The following is a 21,137-nucleotide window of genomic DNA, read 5'->3' on the forward strand; positions in this document are numbered from 1 at the left end:
ACTATCTTAAATTCAATTTTCTTATCTGGAAGCAAATATAAATGAGTAACAAGAGTATCTATCCTAATGAGTTGTTATAAAAATTAAGACACACCAAGGGAAACCATTCAGCACATCCTAAATTCTCAACAAACTTGAGTTATTACTGTCATTTAAAAAATTGTTATCTTTAAACAAAAACCTTACCAATATCACATAGTTCTCTAGGCACTGTAAGGCATTGGAATGAATTATTAATTGAAGTTACATTCTATTCTTTTCAGACTACAGTGTATACATATACAGAAGGAGTGTAAAAATTTTAAATATGCAAACTGCTTGGTCACAAACACAGATCTTTTTTAAATAAAGGATTCATTGTAACTAATATTAGAGGTAAGTATATGAATGATGAGTTCCCTATTGCCTGGAAAATTAAAGTGAACCTCATTCTCACTGTTATGTTTAGGAATAAAGCAGTAATTCTCTAAGATGCATAAAAAGCCTCTCTGAGAAGGTTCACATGAAAGAAACCTGTTCAATTTTGTTTTACCAAACATCTCCCAAATATATTTGACCAGAGATTCCACTTTTTCACTAATATCTATTAACAAACTTGAGAACCAACACTCTCAAGAACAGCAGCAGGAAATGAAGCTGAACACAGCCAGGCTCATTCACTGATGTATTGTCTGTGGCTGCTTTTGTGCTACAACAGCAAAGGTGAGTAGTTGAAACACAGATTATATGACCTGCAGAGCCTACAATATTTCATATCTGGCCCTTTATAGTACAAGTTTGCCCACCTCTGATCCACAAGATGAATTCTCTAGCTGATATACAGGGCTGTCAAGATCTGTCTTCTGCCAACTCTGCCAGCCTCATATCCTGCCACTCCTTCCCTCATACTTCATGCCCCAGAAAAAGATAATTTATAGTTTCACACATACAACTGTCATAATTTCAATGCTTTTGTCCCTACAGACTATCTCCTTTGCCAGAAACATCCTGATCACATGTCTGCCAAACTCTTCCTCATCTTCCAAATCCTAGATCAGACGGTATCTGATCTGGGCAGCCCTCTATTGCTCTCAAGCAGCTTCACTGACATCCTCTTCATACTGTTTTTCCATCTTGCACACTTTGCACTCTAAACTGTTATTTGTTTATATATAATTATCCTTTATTAGAATCTGACTCCCTTAAATATTACTATTTCAATCGCTTGCACCTGGAAGATTGTAGCCATTCAGTAAATATTTGCTGAATGACTACTGAATAAAAAGCTACATGCTGATTTTCCAACCTAAGAGGTTACAAAGGGAAAGCTCCTATAAAGTTGAAGGCAATTCACTAATGGGAAGCACTGTAACACCTCGGTTAAAGGAACTACTCCAGGGTCCATTTGGCCACCAATCAGCCACATACTTACTTTGTGATCTTAAGCAAAAACTCCCTCACCCTAACCCTCATCATTCTCCCATCTATATGATGAATATTAACAGTACCTACCCCACTAAGTATTGTGAGAATTGGTCATATGTAAATGCTTAGCACGGTGCTTGGTATTGTAAAAACACAATAAAGAAAAGTCTTCATGGTAATGGTGCTGGTGACACTGGTGGTAGTGGTGGTCGTTATTGACCGGCCTCTATAGGAAGCACATAACTATGAAGTCACTTGAAAGTAAAAGAATGCTCCTTAAAAGGCTTATAAAAGTAAACATTCAATGTTCTGCATTAATTCATGCTCTTTTCCTGAACAACTTTACTTTTTCTTTCACGATTGTTACTGAGAGGTTTCAACAAAAATGAAGAAAAGATAATATTTATTGAGCACCAAGTACATATCAGCCCCTTCCAGTAACTTTCATTAAATTTAACTGTGTATAATCTCTCCTTTTGCAGTATCTCCATTTGAAATGCAAACATTTCCTATGCCTCTTAAGCAAGTGATAGAATCAGGCTTTAGAAATAGACAGGTAAAACTACAGTTACTCCCACCACACCCCCAAAGGTTAAGATGTTCTTCCTCCACTTCAGAAAATCACCCACATACTCTGTTAAAGGCTGGTGATCTATGCATCACAGAATGGAGATAAGCCAACAATTAACTCTTCATTCAATCAAAGATCCCTTTATGAAGGAGGAAACAGACCATAAATTATTGCTGTAGTTATTTCTTAAATAGAAGACTATAGCCCAAAGTATTAATTTACGATAAATTATAGAATTTTATAGTAAATTAAAAATTAAGTCATGGTACTAAAGTTCCTAACAGGCATAAAACACTGACCTTGTGTTCGGTGGGATCGAATAATACTCATGGAGCTAATCCAGTCTGGTGATATCTTTGATACTAAGGAGTATAATACTTCAAGGCTGGTAGCATCCACAACAAGAATTTCAGGGTAATGTCCATGGCATAAAAGCCTTCCTTCTCGCTGATTCCCAACAGAGAACTGGTAGAACTACATTCATGCCAAAAGGAAAAACATTTCTGAGTGTTTTTCTTTAACTTAGATACTTGATAAATATGCATTCATCAAGGTTATTACAATATTCTCCTAAAGCTCAACTTCTTCGGTAAGAATTTTAGCTATTTACCAAATGGTACATATTATATGGGTATATGCGCACATACATATATTAAGTTATATTGATATTTTTAAATAGCTAACAAAAATTATTTTCCTAACATCTTATCCTCCCTTTTGAACTATTTTGAAACAGAATTTGTGATAATTGTTTTTATCCCCCTCTAGCATTTAAAACAGAACTGTTGAATAAATTAATAAAACACTTGAATAAAATCAGCTTTACAAATCAAATCAAAAGGGAAGCTCAGGCAGGTCACAAAAATAATATGAATTTTAAATGAGTAGAAATAAGGAAGTATACCCTTATAATTGCTAGTTATGCAAATACAATTTAGAAGAATGATTGATGTTCAAACATAATCTGGGCCTCAGCTTTCTTATATGTAAAATTATATACTCCTATTTAATATGTAAGGGTGTCAGGAGGTCTAAATCAAACACAATACAAGAAATGCCTACACCATATTTGCTCAATAAATGTGAGTTACCTTCTCTTCCTTTCCACTGAAATCATTAATTGATCATATTTTTAATATAATTCATAATTTTCTTAACAACACAATAAACAATTAATAAACTGAAGTACAGAGAATGTGACAACTATGAAAAAGTAAAAAAGAATACCAGGAATGTAAGTCAGAAACTACAAATTCCTGTGTCACACTCTACAGGCATATGAAACAGTCATGTCTTCTGAAGAGCTAGAAAGTTTAAAAATACGTGTCCAAGGACCAACTGCATGAGCAATAAAAAGGTTATGGTCCAAAAAGCAGGTCAATTTGTGTCAATCACAAGCAGACTCACAAAGGCTTTTACAAGGAAGAATTCCATTATTTAGGACCTAGAGCAGTCCCCCAAGCAGTAAAGGGGCTCTCACGTAGGTAACCAAGGTAGCCCAGAACAGCAGAAGCAGTGGCAATCTGCTTTCCCTGTAACTTTCCCCATTAGTCTCCTCTCCTTTCCTACCCCTCCCAACTCTTCTATCTTATGAGGAATACTTTTCCTACTTCAATTCTAGTTTTCTTGTCCTATTACTACTACCTACCATTTTTCATATAAAAATACAGGCTTGGTGTTTTAAAAATATTTTAAATTATATACTATAATAGTTTGTACTTAGAATCACAGAAATAGATACTAACCTGTATGCCAGTATGTGTGCAAGCTAATTTTGTAAATTCAATACATCTGCCATCACTCACATCCCAGAGGCACATCTCTCTATAAAACAAAATAATGGTCAGCTTTGAATGTGACTTTTTAAAGCGCCATTCAACTTTGTCACAGTGATTTAAAATTAATCTTCCATTAAAACTAAGACATTTCAGAAAAAGTAGCATATAGTCATTATTGCTATTCATCAAAATTTCCAGTCCTCCCTCCTACCTTCCTAACCCCCCACCCCCAACCACATTCCACATCATTTCTAGGCCCATAAGAAGACTGCATTTCCTGTTTCCCTTTTGGTTAGTGAAGTCTCGTAAGTAGTTCTGGCCAGAACCAATGCAAGGCCTTCCACAGTTCTGTTCCAGAGAGTGGCTGCTTCACACAGAGGTTGCTCCCTCACTCTGAACCTCAAATTGAGGACAAGAGTGAAGCAGAGTAGAGGCCTCAAGTGACACATGAGGGACAAGTGACAAAAACAAGAAAAAACTTTTAATTTGAACTACCGAAATTTTATATTTGTTATCCAAGTAGCTAAAGAATTTAGAACTGCAAAAAAGAAAAGTTAAAGTCACCTGAATTCCAAACCTTTGTAAATTAAATATAAGATTCTGGTTTTTATTCTGCATTTATTGTAATTTTGTTGAATGCATACCAAACAAATCTCAAACTAAAGATATAACACTGAAAATCAGAAATGTCAACATGCCTTGTCTATTGAAGAAATAAATTTAACAGAAAAAAATTAATAAAATGCAACAATCCTGATACTATTAGGGTTTTCTCTAAGATACCATTTTTCTATATCTCACATGGTATTATATAAGACAATTCTTCAAAGAGCATCCAATTTAGAATACACATTGTAATGTAAATTATCCTTTAATTGACCAAAAGCTACAATATTTTTACCTTATGTTGCTTTTTCCTCCAATGAATTATACAAGGTTCTCTTCAATAGGGAGAACAATTTTTGTTTTGTTTTGCTTTTTTTGAGATAGGTCTCACCGTGTCACCCAGGTTGGAGTGCAGTGGCACAATCACAGCTCACTATAGCCTCAACCTCCTGGGGTCAGGTGATCCTCTCACCTCGGCCTCCTGAGTAGCTTGGACTATAGGCGCACACCATCATGCCTGGCTAGTTTTTGTATTTTTTTGTACAGATGGGGTTTTGACATGTTGCTCAGGCTGGTCTCGAACTCCTGGGCTTAAGTGATCCGCCCATCTCGGCCTCCCAAAGTGTCAGTAGGATTACAGGAGTGAACCACCACAGACAGCAACAATTTCTTTTTTCCTTTTTTCTCTTTTTTTTTTTTTTTTTGAGACAGAGTCTTGCTCTGTCACCTAGGCTGGAGTACAGTGGTGCAATCTTGGCTCACTGTAACCTACATCTCCCAGGTTCAAGCAATTCTTCTGCCTTAGCCTCCCGAGTAGCTGAGACTACTAGCATGTGCCACACCAGGCTAATTTTTGTATTTTTTTTTTAGTAGAGACGGGGTTTCACCATATTGGCCAGGCTGGTCTCAAATTCCTGACCTCGTGATCCATCTGCCTCAGCCTCCCAAAGTGCTGGGATTACAGGCATGAGCCACCCCGCCCGGCCAAACAATTTCTTATCTAATTCTCCTCAAGATCCACAATTTTCTTCACTAGCATATTGTGTAGATATAATTTCCTAAGCACCAAAAAATGTTTTGAAAACTTTTTAATTTTTTTTTAAAACATTTAATAACATTGGGCCTTAGAACTACTATTCAATGACCTGCCTCTCTAAGGCGAGCTGCATTCTGAGACTTGGGAACACAAATAGTTATGTTAGTGTATTAACACATATCAATATAATTTTATGAACTTTTTCATGGCATCATCTCCAAAATTTACGCTAGCCTAGCATTATTCAGGTTTTTAAAAGGAAATCTCAAAGTTGTCTGCCAATTCAATAAAAACACCATAGAGATGAATGATCATGCTTTAACTTTTATAGTATTGTGAGTTTCTCAAAAGCAAGCCAAAGGATATACCATAAATTACAATAAAAGTATTATAAAATCATTAACATAGATAAAATTTACATCCCTGAAGATTTTAAATATCTCCCTTTAGGTTTAGACAATAAAAAGCATTTATTTAGGAGATATTCTAAAAGAAAAAAAATGCCCCAATACTTAGAAGACACTGGTGCTAGTTATAAAGACTCATGAGAAAAAGACAAATGAGAAAATACTTACCCACTTTCAGATGCACTCACAATATACTGTTTGTCACTGGAAGCACAAGCTTTAGACAAACAAGTGATCGAAGCTGTATGACCAAACAACAGGGCTCGAGGATTAACCTAGAAATGCAAAAATATGCTAGTTTCAGTACCAAACTTAAAAATTAACCTTTTATTTGAGGGCCAGCTTAGCCCTCAATAATACAATAGAAGACCAGGTAGACTTCTAAGGTTTTTTACTCTAGTCCCTGGTTCTTGAACAGCACTGCTAGAGCTGGGGGGAATCTTCCAGCCCTGAAGAGGACATAGGCCTGGCTGGCTTCACTACTGGCTGATAGTAGAGACCAGGGTTTTAAACAAACATAGGCAGTAGCCAGGGAGTGGTTACAACAGGCCTTAAGCAAGACCCAGTGCTAGCTGGCTTCAAGTCTGACCCAGCACAGTCCTAGTGAAGGTGGCCACAGGGGTGCTTGTGTCATTCCACCCCCAGCTCCAAGTGATTCAAAACAGAGAGACTCTGTTTGTTTGGGAGAAAGTATGAAAACAGAACAACAGTCTCTGTCTGGTAATCCAGAGAGTTGTCCCGAATCTTGTCCAAGACCATCAAGGCAGTACCTCTAAGAGTCTGCAAGAACCACAGTGTTACTGGGCTTGGGGTCTCCCTAAAGCAGATACAGCTTAGAACACAACACCTAAGTCCTTTAGAATATCTGGAAAGCCTTCCTAAGAAGGACAGGTACAAACAAGCCCAGACAGTGAAGACTACAATAAATATTTAATTCTTCCATGGCCAGACAAGACAAACATCTACAAGTATCAAGACCATCCAGGAAAACATGACATCACCAAATGAATGAAATAAGGCAACAGGGACCAATCCGTGAGAAACAAATATGTGACCCTTCAGACAGATAATTCAAAATAGGGTTTGAATTCTGTTTTGAGAAAACTCAAAGAAACTCAAGATAACACAGAGAAAGAATTCAGAGTTCTAGCAGATAAATTTAAGAAACAGATTAAAACAATAAAAAAGAATCTAGCAGAAATTCTGAAGGTGAAAATGCAACTGGCATACTAAAGAATAGATTAGAGTCTTTTTATAGCAGAATTGATCAAGCAGAGAAAAGAAATAGTGAGCTTGAAGACAGGCTATTTGAAAATACACAGTCTAAGGCAATAAAAGAAAAAAGAGTAAAAAGCAATGAAGCATGCCTATAGGATCTAGAAAATAGCCTCAAAAAAGCAAATCTAAGAGCTACTGGTCATAAAGAGGAGGTAGAAAAGGAGATGGGGTAGAAAGTTTACACAAAGGAATAATAACAATGAATTCCCAAATCTAGAGAAAGATATAAATATCCAAGTACAAGAAGGTTATATAATGCCAAGCAAATTTAACCCAAAGATGACTACGTCACGGTATTTAATAATTCAACTCCCAAAGGTCAAGGATAAAGAAAAAATCCTAAAAGCAAGAAGAGAAAAGACACAACATATACTGTGCCAGGCGCAGTGGCTCACACCTAAAATCCCAACACTTTGGGAGGCCGAGGTGCGTGAGTCACTTGAGGCCAGGAGTTTGAGACTAGCCTGGGCAAAATGGAAAAATGCCATCTCTACTAAAAATACAAAAATTAGCCAGGTATGGTGGCACATATCTGGAGTCCCAGCTACTTGGGAGGCTGACGCACAGGAATCGCTGGAACTCAGTAGGCAGAGTTGCAGCAAGCTGAGATCACGCCACTGCACTTCAACCTGAATGGCAGACAAAGACTCTGTCTCAAACAATGGAGCTCCAACACGTCTGGAGCCAGACTTTTCAGTGGAGATCTTACAGGCCAGGAGAGAGTGGCATGACATATTTAGAGTGCCGAAGGAAAAAAATGTTTACCCTAGAATAGTATATTCAGCCAAAATATCCTTCAAGCATGAAAGAGAAATAAAGACTTTCTAGACAAACAAAAGCTGAGGGATTTCATCAACCCTAGACCCATCCTACAAGAAATGCCAAAGAGAGTACTTCAATCAGAAAGAAAAGGATGTTAGTGAGCAATAAAGAATCATCTGAAGGTACAAAACTCAACAGTAATAGTAAGTGCATAGAAAAGCACAGAATATTGTAACACTGTAACTATGCTGTGAAAACTACTCTTAAGCAGAAAGACTAAATGAAATAATCAAAAATAACTACAAGTTTTTAATACACAGACAATACAGAAAGATACAAATAGTAACAATAAAAAGTTAAAAAGCTGCCAGGCCCCTGGCTCATTCCTGTAATCCCAGCACTTTAGGAGGCCAAGGCAGGTGGATTGCTTGAGCTCAGGAGTTTGAAACTAGCTGGGCAATATGGGGAAACCCCATCTCTACAAAAAATATAAAACTTAGCCAGGCATGGTGGCATGTGCCTGTAGTCCCAGCTACTTGGGAGGCTGAGGTGGCAGGACTGCTTGAGCACAGGAGGACGAGGCTGAAGTGAGCCAAGGTCATGCCACTGTACTCCAGCCTGACTGAAAGAGACAGAGTGAGACCTTGTCTCCCTGCTAAAAAAAGTTAAAAAGCAAGGGGAGGAAGTAAAGGTGCAGAGACTTTATTAGTTGTCCTTCTGTTTGTTTGTTTGTGTTTATGCAAATAGTGTTAAGTTATTATCAGCTTAAAATAATGGGTTATAAGATAGTATCTGCAAGCCTCATGGTAATCTCAAACCAAAAACATGCAGTGGATACACAAAAAATAAAAAGCAAGAAAATAAATCATATCACCAGAGTAAATCACCAGCACTAAAAGGAAGACCTGACAGAAATAAAGAAGACCACAAAACCATCAGAAAACAAATAACAAAATAGCAGAAATAAGTCCTTACTTATCAATAATAACACTGAATATAAATGGACTAAACTCTCCAATCAAAAGATGGAGTGGCTGAATGGATGAAAAAACAAGACCCAATGATCTCTTGCCTACAAGAAACACACTTCACCTATAAAGACACACATAGACTGAAAATAAAGGGATGAAAAAAGATATTCCATGCCAATGGAAACCAAAAAAAGCAAGAATAGGTACACTTATATCAGACAAAATAGGACTTCAAGACAAAAGCCATAAGAAGAGACAAAAGGTCACTATATAATAGGAAAAGAGTCAATTCAAAGCACCCAATACCACAGCACCCAGATGTATAAAGCAAATATTATTAGAGCTAACCAGAGAGATAGACCCCAATACAATAATAGCCGGGCATAGTGGTGCACGCCTGTAGTCCCAGTTACTGGAGAGGCTGAGGCAGGAGGATAACTTGAACCCAGGATATCAAGGCTGCAGTAAGCTATCATTGTATCACTACACTCCCCAGCCTGGGCAACAGAGTGAGACCTTATGTCCAAAAAAATAAAAATAATAAAAATAAAAGTGAAAGACTAGATGTTTTCTCTCTGCTAAGATTAAGAACAAAACAAAGATGTCCACTCTTGCCACTTCCATTCAACCTGTACTGGAGGTGTTATACATGAATATTAGGCAAAAAAATAAAATAAAAGGCATCCCTATTGGAAAGCAAAAAGTAGAACTATCTCTGTTCGAGAGTGACATTATCTTATATGCAGAAAATCCTAAAGGATCCACTAAAAAACTATAAGAAGTAATAAGTCCAACAAAGTTGCAAGAAACAAAATGAATAAACAAAGTCAAAGGTATCTGTATACACCAGCAATGAAAAATCTGAAAATAGGGACAGATCCAAGATGGCCAATAAGGAGCAGCTCAGGATTGCAGCTCCCAGCATAAGCGTGGAGGGTGAGTGGACGCCGCATTTCCAGACAGATTTTTATTGCCCACAGACCAGGAGATTCCCAGGTGGAGGAACCCCGCAGGTCGCCAGCACAGCTATTTTGGCCGGCACGGCGGTTCTCCATACAAAATACACAGATCCAGGTGCCATTTTAGCTGGTGATTGAAGCTCCTGGGAGACAGAGTCACCCATTCAACTGATAAAAAAGAGGACTGAAACAGGGAGCCAGACCAGGAGACTTCTGGGCAAAAAAGTGCCACAAATCTCAGTGTGGCTGTTTTAGCCAGCACAGTGGGTCACTGCACAGGAAATCACACAGATCCCGGCGCCTTTTCAAGAGGCGACTGGCACACCTGGGAGACAGAGTCAACCGTTAAACTAAAAAAAAAAAAAAAAAGGGCTCTGAGGCAGGGAGCCAGGAGATCAGGATCAGCTGGTCCCACTCTCACAAAAAAACAGCAATCAGAAACGCTCTGTATTGAGAGCTTCACAGCAAGCACAGCTGAATCCAGGATGGTCCAGCTCTGTGGGGGAGGGGCATCCACCATTACCGAGGCAGTCCACCACTATTGGAGGTAGTCTGCCACTGCTGAGGCAGCCCGCCATTACAGAGAGAGTCTGCCATTATAGAGGTGGGCCGCCATTGCCGAGGCAGTTCTAACTATACCCATATAAACAGGACTGCAGGGAAGTTCACACGGCAGCTGGGCAGAGCCCACAGCAGCTCAACAAAGCCTCTGCAGGCAGACAGTGACTAGGCTGCCTCCTCGCTGGGCAGGGCAGCCCTGAAAAAAGGCAGCAGCACAACAGAAACTCATAAATAAAGCCCTAACTCCCTGGGACAGAGCACCTGGAGAAAAAAAGGGGGGGTTTATGAGTTCTGCTGCATCAGACTTAAATGTACCTGCCCAGCAGCTCTGAATGAAAAATGGAGCTCACAGTTCAGAATTTGAGCTCTTATAATGGATAGACTGTCTCCTCAAGCAGCTCCCTGACCCCGTATATCCAAAGAGTCACCTCATAAAAGAGAGTTCAGACTGACATCTGGCGGGTATCCTTCTGGGACAAAGATAGCAGAAGAAGAAACTGGCAGCAGCCCTTACTGTTCTGCAGCTGCTGCAGGTGATCCCCAGGCAAGCAGGGCCTGGAGTGGACCTCAGCAGTCCTACAGCAGAGGGGCCTGACTGTTAGAAGAAAAACTAAGAAACAGAAAGAAATAACTTCATCAACAACAAACTGGATGTCCACTCAGAGACCCAATCTGAAAGTCAACAACTACAAAGACGACAGGTGGATAAACCCACAAAGATGGGAAGAAACAAGTGCAAAAAGGATGAAAACACCCGAAACCAGAACGCCTCTCCTCCTACAAGGGATCACAACTCCTCAACAGCAAGAGAACAAGGCTGAATGGAGAATGAGTGTGATGAATTGACAGAATCAGGCTTCGGAAGGTGGGTAATAAGAAACTTCTCTGAGCTAAAAGAACATGTTCTAACCCAATGCAAAGAAACTAAGAACCTTGAAAAAAGATTTGATGAAATGCTAATGAGAATGGGCAACTTAGAGAGGAATATAAGTGAATTGATGGAACTGAAAAACACAACACGAGAACTTCGCGAAGCACACACAAGTTTCAACAGCCGAATTGATCAAGCAGATGAAACGATATCAGAGGTCGAAGATCAACTCAATGAAATAAAACGAGAAGGCAAGGTTAGAGAAAAAAGGGTAAAAAGGAATGAACAAAGTCTCCAAGAAATATGGGACTATGTGAAAAGACCTAATCTACGTTTGATAGGTGTACCTGAATGTGATAGAGAGAATGAATCCAAGCTGGAAAATACTCTTCAGGATATTATCCAGGAAAACTTCCCCAACCTAGCAAGGCAGGCCAATATTCAAGTCCAGGAAATACAGAGAACACCACAAAGATATTCCTCAAGAAGAGCAACCCCAAGGCACATAATCGTCAGATTCACCAGGGTTGAAATGAAGGAGAAAATGCTAAGGGCAGCCAGAGAGAAAGGTCAGGTTACCCACAAAGGGAAGCCCATCAGACTCACAGCAGATCTCTCAGCAGAAACCCTACAAGCCAGAAGAGAGTGGGGGCCAATATTCAACATCCTTAAAGAAAAGAACTTTCAACCCAGAATTTCAAAGCCAGCCAAACTAACATTCATAAGTGAAGGAAAAATAAAATCCTTTATGAACAAGCAAGTACTTAAGAGATTTCATTACCACCAGGCCTGCTTTACAAGACCTCCTGAAAGAGGCACTAAACATAGAAAGGAACAATCAGTACCAGCCACTTCAAAAACATACCAAATGGTAAAAAGCATCGACACAATGAAGAAACTGCATCAACTAGTGGGCAAAACAGCCAGCTAGCAACAAAATGGCAGGATCAAATTCACACATAATAATATTAACCCTAAATGTAAATGGGCCAAATGGCCCAATCAAAAGACACAGACTGGCAAATTGGATAAAAAGCCAAAATCCATCAGTGTGCTGTATCAAGGAAACCCATCTCACATGCAAGGATACACAAAAGCTCAAAATAAAGGGATGGAGGAAGATTTACCAAGCAAATGGAGAGCAAAAAAAAGCAGGAGTTAAATTCTCGTCTCTGATAAAATAGACTTTAAACCAACAAAGATCAGAAGAGACAAAGAAGGACATTACATAATGGTAAAAGGATCAATGCAACAAGAAGAGCTAACGATCCTACATATATACGCACCCAATACAGGAGCACCCAGATACATAAGGCAAGTTCTTAATGACTTCCAAGGAGACTTAGACTCCCACACAATAATTGTGGGAGACTTTAACACCTCATTGTCAATATTAGACAGATCAATGAGACAAAAAATTAAAAAGGATATCCAGGACTTGAACTCAGACCTGGACCAAGCAAACCTAATAGACACTTACAGAACTCTTTACCCCAAATCCACAGAATATACATTCTTCTCAGCACCACATCACACCTATTCTAAAACTGACCACATAAGTGGAAGTAAATCACTCCTCAGCAAATGCAAAAGAATGGAAATCATAACAAACAGTCTCTCAGACCACAGTGCAATCAAGTTAGAACTCAGAATTGAGAAACTAACTCAGCTGTGCGGTTGCACAGCTTCATGGAAACTGAACAACTGGCTCTTGAATGTTGACTGGATAAACAATGAAATGAAGGCAGAAATAAAGATGTTCTTCGAAACCAACGAGAATGAAGACACCACATACCAGAATCTCTGGGACACATTTAAAGCAGTGTCCAGAGGAAAATATATAGCAATAAATGCCCACATGAGAAGCAAGGAAAGATCTAAAATCGACACCCTATCATCAAAATTGAAAGAGCTAGAGGAGCAAGATCAAAAAAACTCAAAACCTAGCAGAAGACAAGAAATAACTAGGATCAGAGCAGAACTGAAGGAGAAAGAAACACAAAAAACCCTTCAAAAAATCAATAAATCCAGGAGCTGGTTTTTTGAACAGATCAAAAAAATAGACCACTAGCCAGATTAATAAAAAAGAAAAGAGAGAAGAATCAAATAGATACAATAAAAAATGATAAAGGGGATATCACCACAGATTCCACAGAAATATAAACCATCATCAGAGATTATCACAAACAACTCTATGCACATAAACTAGTAAACCTGGAAGAAATGGATAAATTCCTGGACACTTGCCTCCTCCCAAGCCTAAACCAGGAAGAAGTCGAAACCCTGAATAGACCAATAACAAAGTCTGAAGTTGAGGCAGCAATTAAGAGCCTACCACCCAAAAAAAGCCCAGGTCCAGATGGGTTCACAGCTGAATTCTACCAGACATACAAAGAGGAGCTGGTACCATTCCTTCTGAAACTATTCCAAATAATCCAAAATGAAGGAATCCTTCCCAAATCATTTTATGAGACCAACATCGTCCTGATACCAAAACCCGGCAGAGACTCAGCAAGAAAAGAAAACTTCAGGCCAATATCCATGACGAACATAGATGCAAAAATCTTCAATAAAACACTGGCAAACCAATTGCAACAGCACATCAAAAAGCTTATCCACCATGATCAAGGAGGCTTCATCCCAGGGATGCAAGGCTGGTTCAACATATGCAAGTCTATAAATGTAATTCACCACATAAACAGAACCAAAGACAAAAACCACATGATTATCTCAATTGATGCAGAGAAGGCCTTTGACAAAATTCAACAGCACTTTATGATAAAAACCCTCAATAAACTAGGTATTGATGGAACATATCTCAAAATAATAAAAGCTATTTACGACAAACCAACAGCCAATATCATATTGAATGGGCAAAAAGTGGAAGCATTCCCTTTGAAATCCGGCACTAGACAAGGATGCCCTCTCTCACCACTCCTATTCAATATACTATTGGAAGTTCTAGCCAGAGCAATCAGGCAAGAAAAAGAAATGAAGGGTATTCAAATAGGAAAGGAGGAAGTCAAATTGTCTCTATTTGCAGACAACATGATTGTATATCTAGAGGACCCCATCATCTCAGCCCAAAATCTCCTTAAACTGATAAGAAACTTCAGCAAAGTCTCAGGATACAAAATCAACGTGCAAAAATCACAAGCATTCCTATACATCAATAACAGACTTAAAGAGAGCCAAATCAAGAACAAACTGCCATTCACAATTGCTACAAAGAGAATAAAATACCTAGAAATACAACTAACAAGGAACATAAAGGACCTCTTCAAGGAGAACTACAAACCACTGCTCAATGAAATAAGAGAAGACACAAACGGATGGAGAAACATTCCATGTTCATAGTTAGGAAGAATCAATATCATGAAAATGGCCATACTGCCCAAAGTAATTTACAGATTCAACACTATCCCCATCAAGCTACCAATGAACTTCTTCACAGAACTGGAAAAAACCACCTTAAACTTCATATGGAAAAAAAAGAAAGCCGGCATAGACAAGACAATTCTAAGCAAAAAGAACAAAGTGGGAGGCATCACACTACTGAACTTCAAACTATACTACAAGGCTACAGTAATCAAAACAGCATGGTATTGGTACCAAAACAGAGATATAGACCAATGGAACAGAACAGAGGCCTCGGAGGCAACACAACACATCTACAACCATCAGATCTTCGACAAATCTGACAAAAACAAGCAATGGAGAAAGGATTCCCTGTTTAATAAATGGTGTTGGAAAAACTGGCTAGCCATGTGCAGAAAGCAGAAACCGGACCCCTTCCTGACACCTTACACTAAAATTAACTCCAGATGGATTAAAGACTTAAACATAAGACCTAACACCATAAAAACCCTAGAAGAAAATCTAGGCAAAGGCAAGGACATAGGCATAGGTAAGGACTTCATGACCAAAACACCAAAAGCATTGGCAACAAAAGCCAAAATAGACAAATGGGACCTAATCAAACTCCACAGCTTCTGCACGGCAAAAGAAACAGTCATTAGAGTGAATCGGCAACCAACAGAATGGGAAAAAATTTGTGCTATCTATCCATCTGACAAAGGGCTGATACCCAGAATCTACAAAGAACTAAAACAGATTTACAAGAAAAAAACAAACAAGCCCATTCAAAAGTAGGCAAAGGATATGAACATACACTTTATAGAAGAAGACATACATGAGGCCAACAAACATATGAAAAAATGCTCTTCATCACTGGTCATTAGAGAAATGCAAATCAAAACTACATTGAGATACCATATCACGCCAATTAGAATGGCGATCATTAAAAAATCTGGAGACAACAGATGCTGGAGAGGATGTGGAGAAATAGGAACACTTTTACACTGTTGGTGGGAGTGTAAATTAGTTCAACCATTGTGGAAGACAGTGTGGCGATTCCTCAAGGACCTAGAAATAGAAATTCCATTTGACCCAGCAATCCCATTACTGGGTATATATCCAAAGGATTATAAATCGTTCTACTATAAGGACACATGCACACGAATGTTCATTGCTGCACTGTTTACAATAGAAAAGACCTGGAACCAACCCAAATGTCCATCGATGATAGACTGGACAGGGAAAATGTGGCACATATACACCATGGAATATTATGCAGCCATCAAAAACAATGAGTTCATGTCCTTTGTAGGGACATGGATGAAACTGGAAACCATCATTCTCAGCAAACTGACACAAGAACAGAAAATCAAACACTGCATGTTCTCACTCATACGTGGGTGTTGAACAATGAGAACACATGGACACAGGGAGGGGAGCATCACACACTGGGGTCTGTTGGGGGGAAATAGGGGAGGGACAGCAGTGGGTGGGGAGTTGGGGAGAGATAGCATGGGGAGAAATGCCAGATATAGGTGATGGGGAGGAAGGCAGCAAATCACACTGCCATGTGTGTACCTATGCAACAATCTTGCATGTTCTTCACATGTACCCCAAAACCTAAAATGCAATAAAAAAAAATTATATGGATTTAAAAAAAAAAAACCACAATTACTTTTGCACCAACCTAATACATATTTATTGTGTACATATTGTTTTGAAATAAACAAAATTAAACTTGAAAAAAAAAGAAAAATCTGAAAATAAAATAAATTGAACAATTCCATATCTAATAGATTCAAAAAACTAAAATCCTTAGACATAAATTTTATAAAAGTAATACAAACCTTATATTCTGAAAACTACAAAGTAGCACTGAAAAAAACTAAAGATCTAAATACATGGAAAGGCATTCAATATTCATGGGTCAGAAAACTTGATACTGTTAAAATGGTGATACTCTCCAAATTGATCTACTAAGTCAACATACTCTCTATTAAAATCCCAACTGGCTTCTTTGTAGAAACTGACAAGCTGATTCTAAAATCCATATGGAAATTCAAAGGACCCCATCAAAACAATCTTGAAAAAGAAGAGATCTGGACTTCCAAAACTTAATATGAAACAACAGTAATTAAGATAGTGGATATATAAAACAACAGTTATTAGGACAGTGAGTACAGACACATAGAGGATATGGATAAGAACAGATATATAGAACCACAAAATAAAATTGAGAGTCCAGATATAAACCCATGGCATTTATGGTCAATTGATTTTTCATAAGAGAACCAATAACATTCAAGGGAGAGCAAGTAGTCATTCTGACAGATAGTGCTAGGATAAATTGATAGTCACATGCAAAGGAATGAAGTCAAACCCTTCTCTCACACCACAGAAAAATTAATTAATATGTATGGAAGACCTAAATGTAAGAGGTAAAACTATTATATAAAATTCATAGGAGAAAAACACAGGGATAAATCTTCATGACCTTAGATTTAGCAATGGTTTCCTAGGTGAGACAACAAAAACATAAGCAAACAAAGGAAAAAGAGATAAACTGAACTTTATCAAACTTAAAATAGTTTTTGCTTCAAAGGACACAATCAAGAAAGTGAAAAAACAACCCATAAAATGGGAGAGAATAACTGTAAATCTTCTATCTTTTAAGGAATTTGGATCTAGAATATGAGTAATTTTTCTGATTCAATAATAAAAAGAAAAATAACCCAATTTTAAAATGGGCAAAAATAAAATTTTAAGTTAAAAATATTTTTAATGGGCAAAGATTCTGAACAAACAGTTTGCCAGAGAAGATATACAAATGGCCAATGAGAACATGAAAAGAAGCTTGACATCATTAGCCCTCAGGTAAATTCAAACCAAAACCACGGTGAGGTACCACTTCACACACACAATTAGGGCTAGAATCAAAAGATAACAGCTATTGATTGACAAGGATGTGGAAAACCTGGAACCCTCATGCACTGCTGATGGGAATGCAAAATCATGTAGTTACTTTGGAAACAGTCTGGCAGTTCCTTAAATAAACATAGAGTTACCTACCACATGATCAGCAATTCCATGCTCAGGTGTATACCTAGGTGCACTGAAAACATGTGTCCACACAAAAACTCATACACAAATGTGTAATATTCATAGCAGCATGACTCATAGAGGCCAAAAATAGAAACAACCCAAATGTTCGTCCACTGTCAAATGAACAAAGTGTGGTATACTTATAAAATGAAAAGTCATTTGGCCATAAAAAGAAATGAAGTATTGATACATGCTACAACATAGGTGAACCTTGAAAACATTATGCTACATGATAAAAACAAGTTCCAAAAAAACATATATTTATATGATTCCATTCATATTAGATGTCCAGAACAAGCAGGACGTTAGTGACAGAAAGTAGATTAGTGGTGGCCAAGGTGGAATGAGTATTGGGAGTGATTTTTTTTTTTTTTTTTTTTTGGAAACTGCGTTTCACTCCCATTGCCCAGGCTGGAATGCAGTGGTGCGAGTAGCCTCGACCTCCTGGGTTCAGGTGATTTTTCCACCTCAGTCTCTGGAGTAGCTGGGACTACAGGCATGCGCTACCACACCCAGTTAGTTTTTTGTATTTTCACTGGAAATGGGGTTTCGCCATGTTGTCCAGGCTGGTGTCAAACTCCTGGACTCAAGCAATCTATCCACATTAGCCTCCCAAAGTGCTGGGATTACAGGTGTGAGTCACCATGCCTGGCCCAGGAGTGACATGTAAAGAGTACTGGGTTTGTTTTGCAGGTGATGAAAATGTTCTAAAATTCACCTTCGTAATGGCTGAACAACTTTATGAACATACTAAGAAACATCAAAATGTACGTTTGAAACAGATTAACTGTGTGGTATGTGAATTATATCTCAATAAGGTTGTTTTCCAAAAAAAAGTAATTTTAAAAATCACCTTTCTTGACCTCACCTTTCATACCAGCTACCACTCCATTTTCTCTGTTCCCTTTTACAAAAAATTCAGAGTTTCAGAGAAAGGAGTTACAAATAAGGAAAGGAGAAAAGTAGGATAAACGCTGTGGTGTTATGTTGGAATTAAAGGTATCAGTGTGAATGTGTGTGTGTGTGTGTGCGTGTGTGTGTGTGTCCCCAACTCCTATTTTCCTAGCTGTGTCCACTGAAAGGCCTGGAAGCAGAGCACACTGAGCACTCCATAACATTAAGGAATGACAATAAAGGCACAGTCATTTCAAAAATCAATACAACAAAACTTACACTTTGTAAAAAGTTTTGCCCTCTTCAAAGCATTTCCCATAGAAGGTTTAAGCATTTTAAATTTTCTACAGCCTATTTGGAAAACCTCTTTTAGTATGGGTCATAATCTTTTGAAAAATCTAAAATGTAACAAATAGTAAGTCACTTAAGGTAGATATTACATTTGAAAATGGCCGAAAGCCCTCAGAAGTAAACTCTGATTTACTTTTTATTTTATTTACCCCCAGTAAATAATGAATCTGTATACTACTAGTTTTAGTCAAAACACATTTTTCAGAAAATGTACTGTGGACCCAAAAGCATCATTCAGGGACTATGTTATCTTCTAATGAGCAGATTTTTATATCTAAAATGTGCAATAGGCATTTTAAATACTCACTTCCAGTTCTACTGAAAGATCCCAGAGACATATTTGTCCATCATGGCATCCTGTTACGACTGTGGCCCCATCATCTGTTAAAAGTACTGCAGAGATGCAATGTGTGGGTGCTTTTCGACCCCAAAGAACAATGGGCAGAACAAGGCTGTTTCCTGCCATTATGTTTTCAAACCTGAAAATGTTACAAAAATTGTCAGATATTAAAATATTTCTCTCGAAAACATGTTACACATTTTTGTTATAAAACCAACAATTTGAAAATAATCATATAGTCCTGGGAGTAAATTGCAGTTACTTAAATATTATTTTCAAAAAAATAACTAGTTTATCATAACTACTCTAGATTCAGATGCTTACAAAATAATACACAATCAACACCTGTGGAAAGAAAGGAATAACATGTAGGCATTCACAGTTTTTAAAATTTCATGAAAGGCTAGTGACTTCAGTACCTCATATTCATCTAGGACTTCACAGTTTATAAAGCACCTTAATGTATACTATTTCATTTTGATTCTCACAACAGCCTTTAGAGGTTGGCAGACTAGAAACTGAGGCATAAACATTACCTGCTCTAGAACACAGAACTAGCAAGTCATAAAACTCAAATACAAATCGGACCTTCAGATCCCAAGTTGTATGCCTCCATTAAAAAAAAACAGGCCAAACTGTTCTCAGAATGTCTGGTACACACCAACTCTACTATACCACCACCACTAGACAACAATTATGAAGAACTTTCTAAGTCCCGTAAATTCTTCTGAACATTGTATGTGTGTGTATGAATATAAGTACGTATATAAACTCAATTAATCCTTACAATAAATCAGGAGAAAAACACTATTGTCATTCCTTTTTCAGAGACAAAGGTACTGAGGCACAAAGTGACGAGCGATAGAGCCCAGATCAGAACCCAGGAAGCCTGACTTCAGAACCCAGGAAGCCTGACTTCAGAACCTGCGGTCTTTCTCACACTGCTAGGCTACTGATGACACATGAGGTCTCCAAACCAGTAATAAATACCAATGCCCAAGAAAAAACTCAGTCCTGTTTCACACTGTGATAAACATTTTTAAAATTTTGTCCAGTGAGAAACTCATTCAACCAAATTTACTCCAAACCTGTTATGCCTGAAGGTCGTGAGTCTTTTATTGTAAACTCTGAACCTTGAGGGAAGAAAAGAATGTCTTTGTAAACTCATTTCTCCATTACAGGAAAAAAAAAAATGTAGTTTCTGGTTGAGGGATTTAAATTTGAGACGCTAATCAATTAATCAGAACATACTGGAGTGCACCTCTTGCAGGTGAGCACTAATAGAAAAAAGTATTCCTTAATATAACAAAATTAAAATCTAATTGGCAAAATAATATTTAGGTATTAAAAACTGTGGTTAAAGACCTAGAAAACAGAAGTTCAGAGAAGTTAAAAAAAGAGACTGGAACAGTCAAAGAAAGCTGCATAGAAGAGAGGACCGTGCTAGATCTCATTAGACACTAGGGGTCACCTATAGCCTGACAGATGGCCAATCAAAAGGTATAATCTTTAAAGATAAAATAAGGCAATGGCCAGGTACAGTGGACCAAAAGTTGGGAGGCCAAGGTTGGCAGATCCCTTGAGTTCAAGAGTTCAAGACCAGCCTGGCCAACAGGGTGAAACCCCATCTCTAGTAAAAATATAAAAATTAGATGGGCATGGTGGTGCATGCCTAAAATCCCAGCTACTCAGGAGGCTGAAGCAGGAGACTCGCTTGAACCCAGGAGGCAGAGGTTGCTGTGAGCGGAGATCACACCACCGCATTCCAGACTGGGCAACAGAGTGAGACCCCGTCTCAAAAAAAAAGAAACAAATTATAAACTGAGGCAAGTAAAAAACTGAATGACACTGGAATGTTTACTAAAAACAATTTATATTACATCTTTTAT

General features: G+C 38.1%; 1 protein-coding gene across 4 annotated transcripts in view; it reads right to left on the bottom strand.

The window, feature by feature from the left end:
• WDR7 (WD repeat domain 7) overlaps positions 1-21,137 on the bottom strand; it is a 390,653-nt gene that overhangs the window by 335,459 nt on the left and 34,057 nt on the right. For all 4 annotated transcript variants that reach the window (XM_064379106.1, XM_012446433.2, XM_012446431.2 and 1 more), the window contains exons 2-5: positions 19,216-19,387; positions 5,971-6,077; positions 3,721-3,799; positions 2,275-2,449 (exon numbers count right to left, since the gene is read on the bottom strand). In XM_064379106.1, the coding sequence (XP_064235176.1) occupies positions 2,275-2,449; positions 3,721-3,799; positions 5,971-6,077; positions 19,216-19,374 (520 nt within the window). In that variant the 5' untranslated portion in view covers positions 19,375-19,387. The remainder of the gene's footprint in view (positions 1-2,274; positions 2,450-3,720; positions 3,800-5,970; positions 6,078-19,215; positions 19,388-21,137) is intronic.

The sequence above is a fragment of the Aotus nancymaae genome, unplaced genomic scaffold, assembly GCF_030222135.1.
Source record: "Aotus nancymaae isolate 86718 unplaced genomic scaffold, 86718_ANA_hifiasm-v0.15.2.pri h1tg000020l, whole genome shotgun sequence".
NCBI classification, from domain to species: Eukaryota; Metazoa; Chordata; class Mammalia; order Primates; family Aotidae; genus Aotus; species Aotus nancymaae.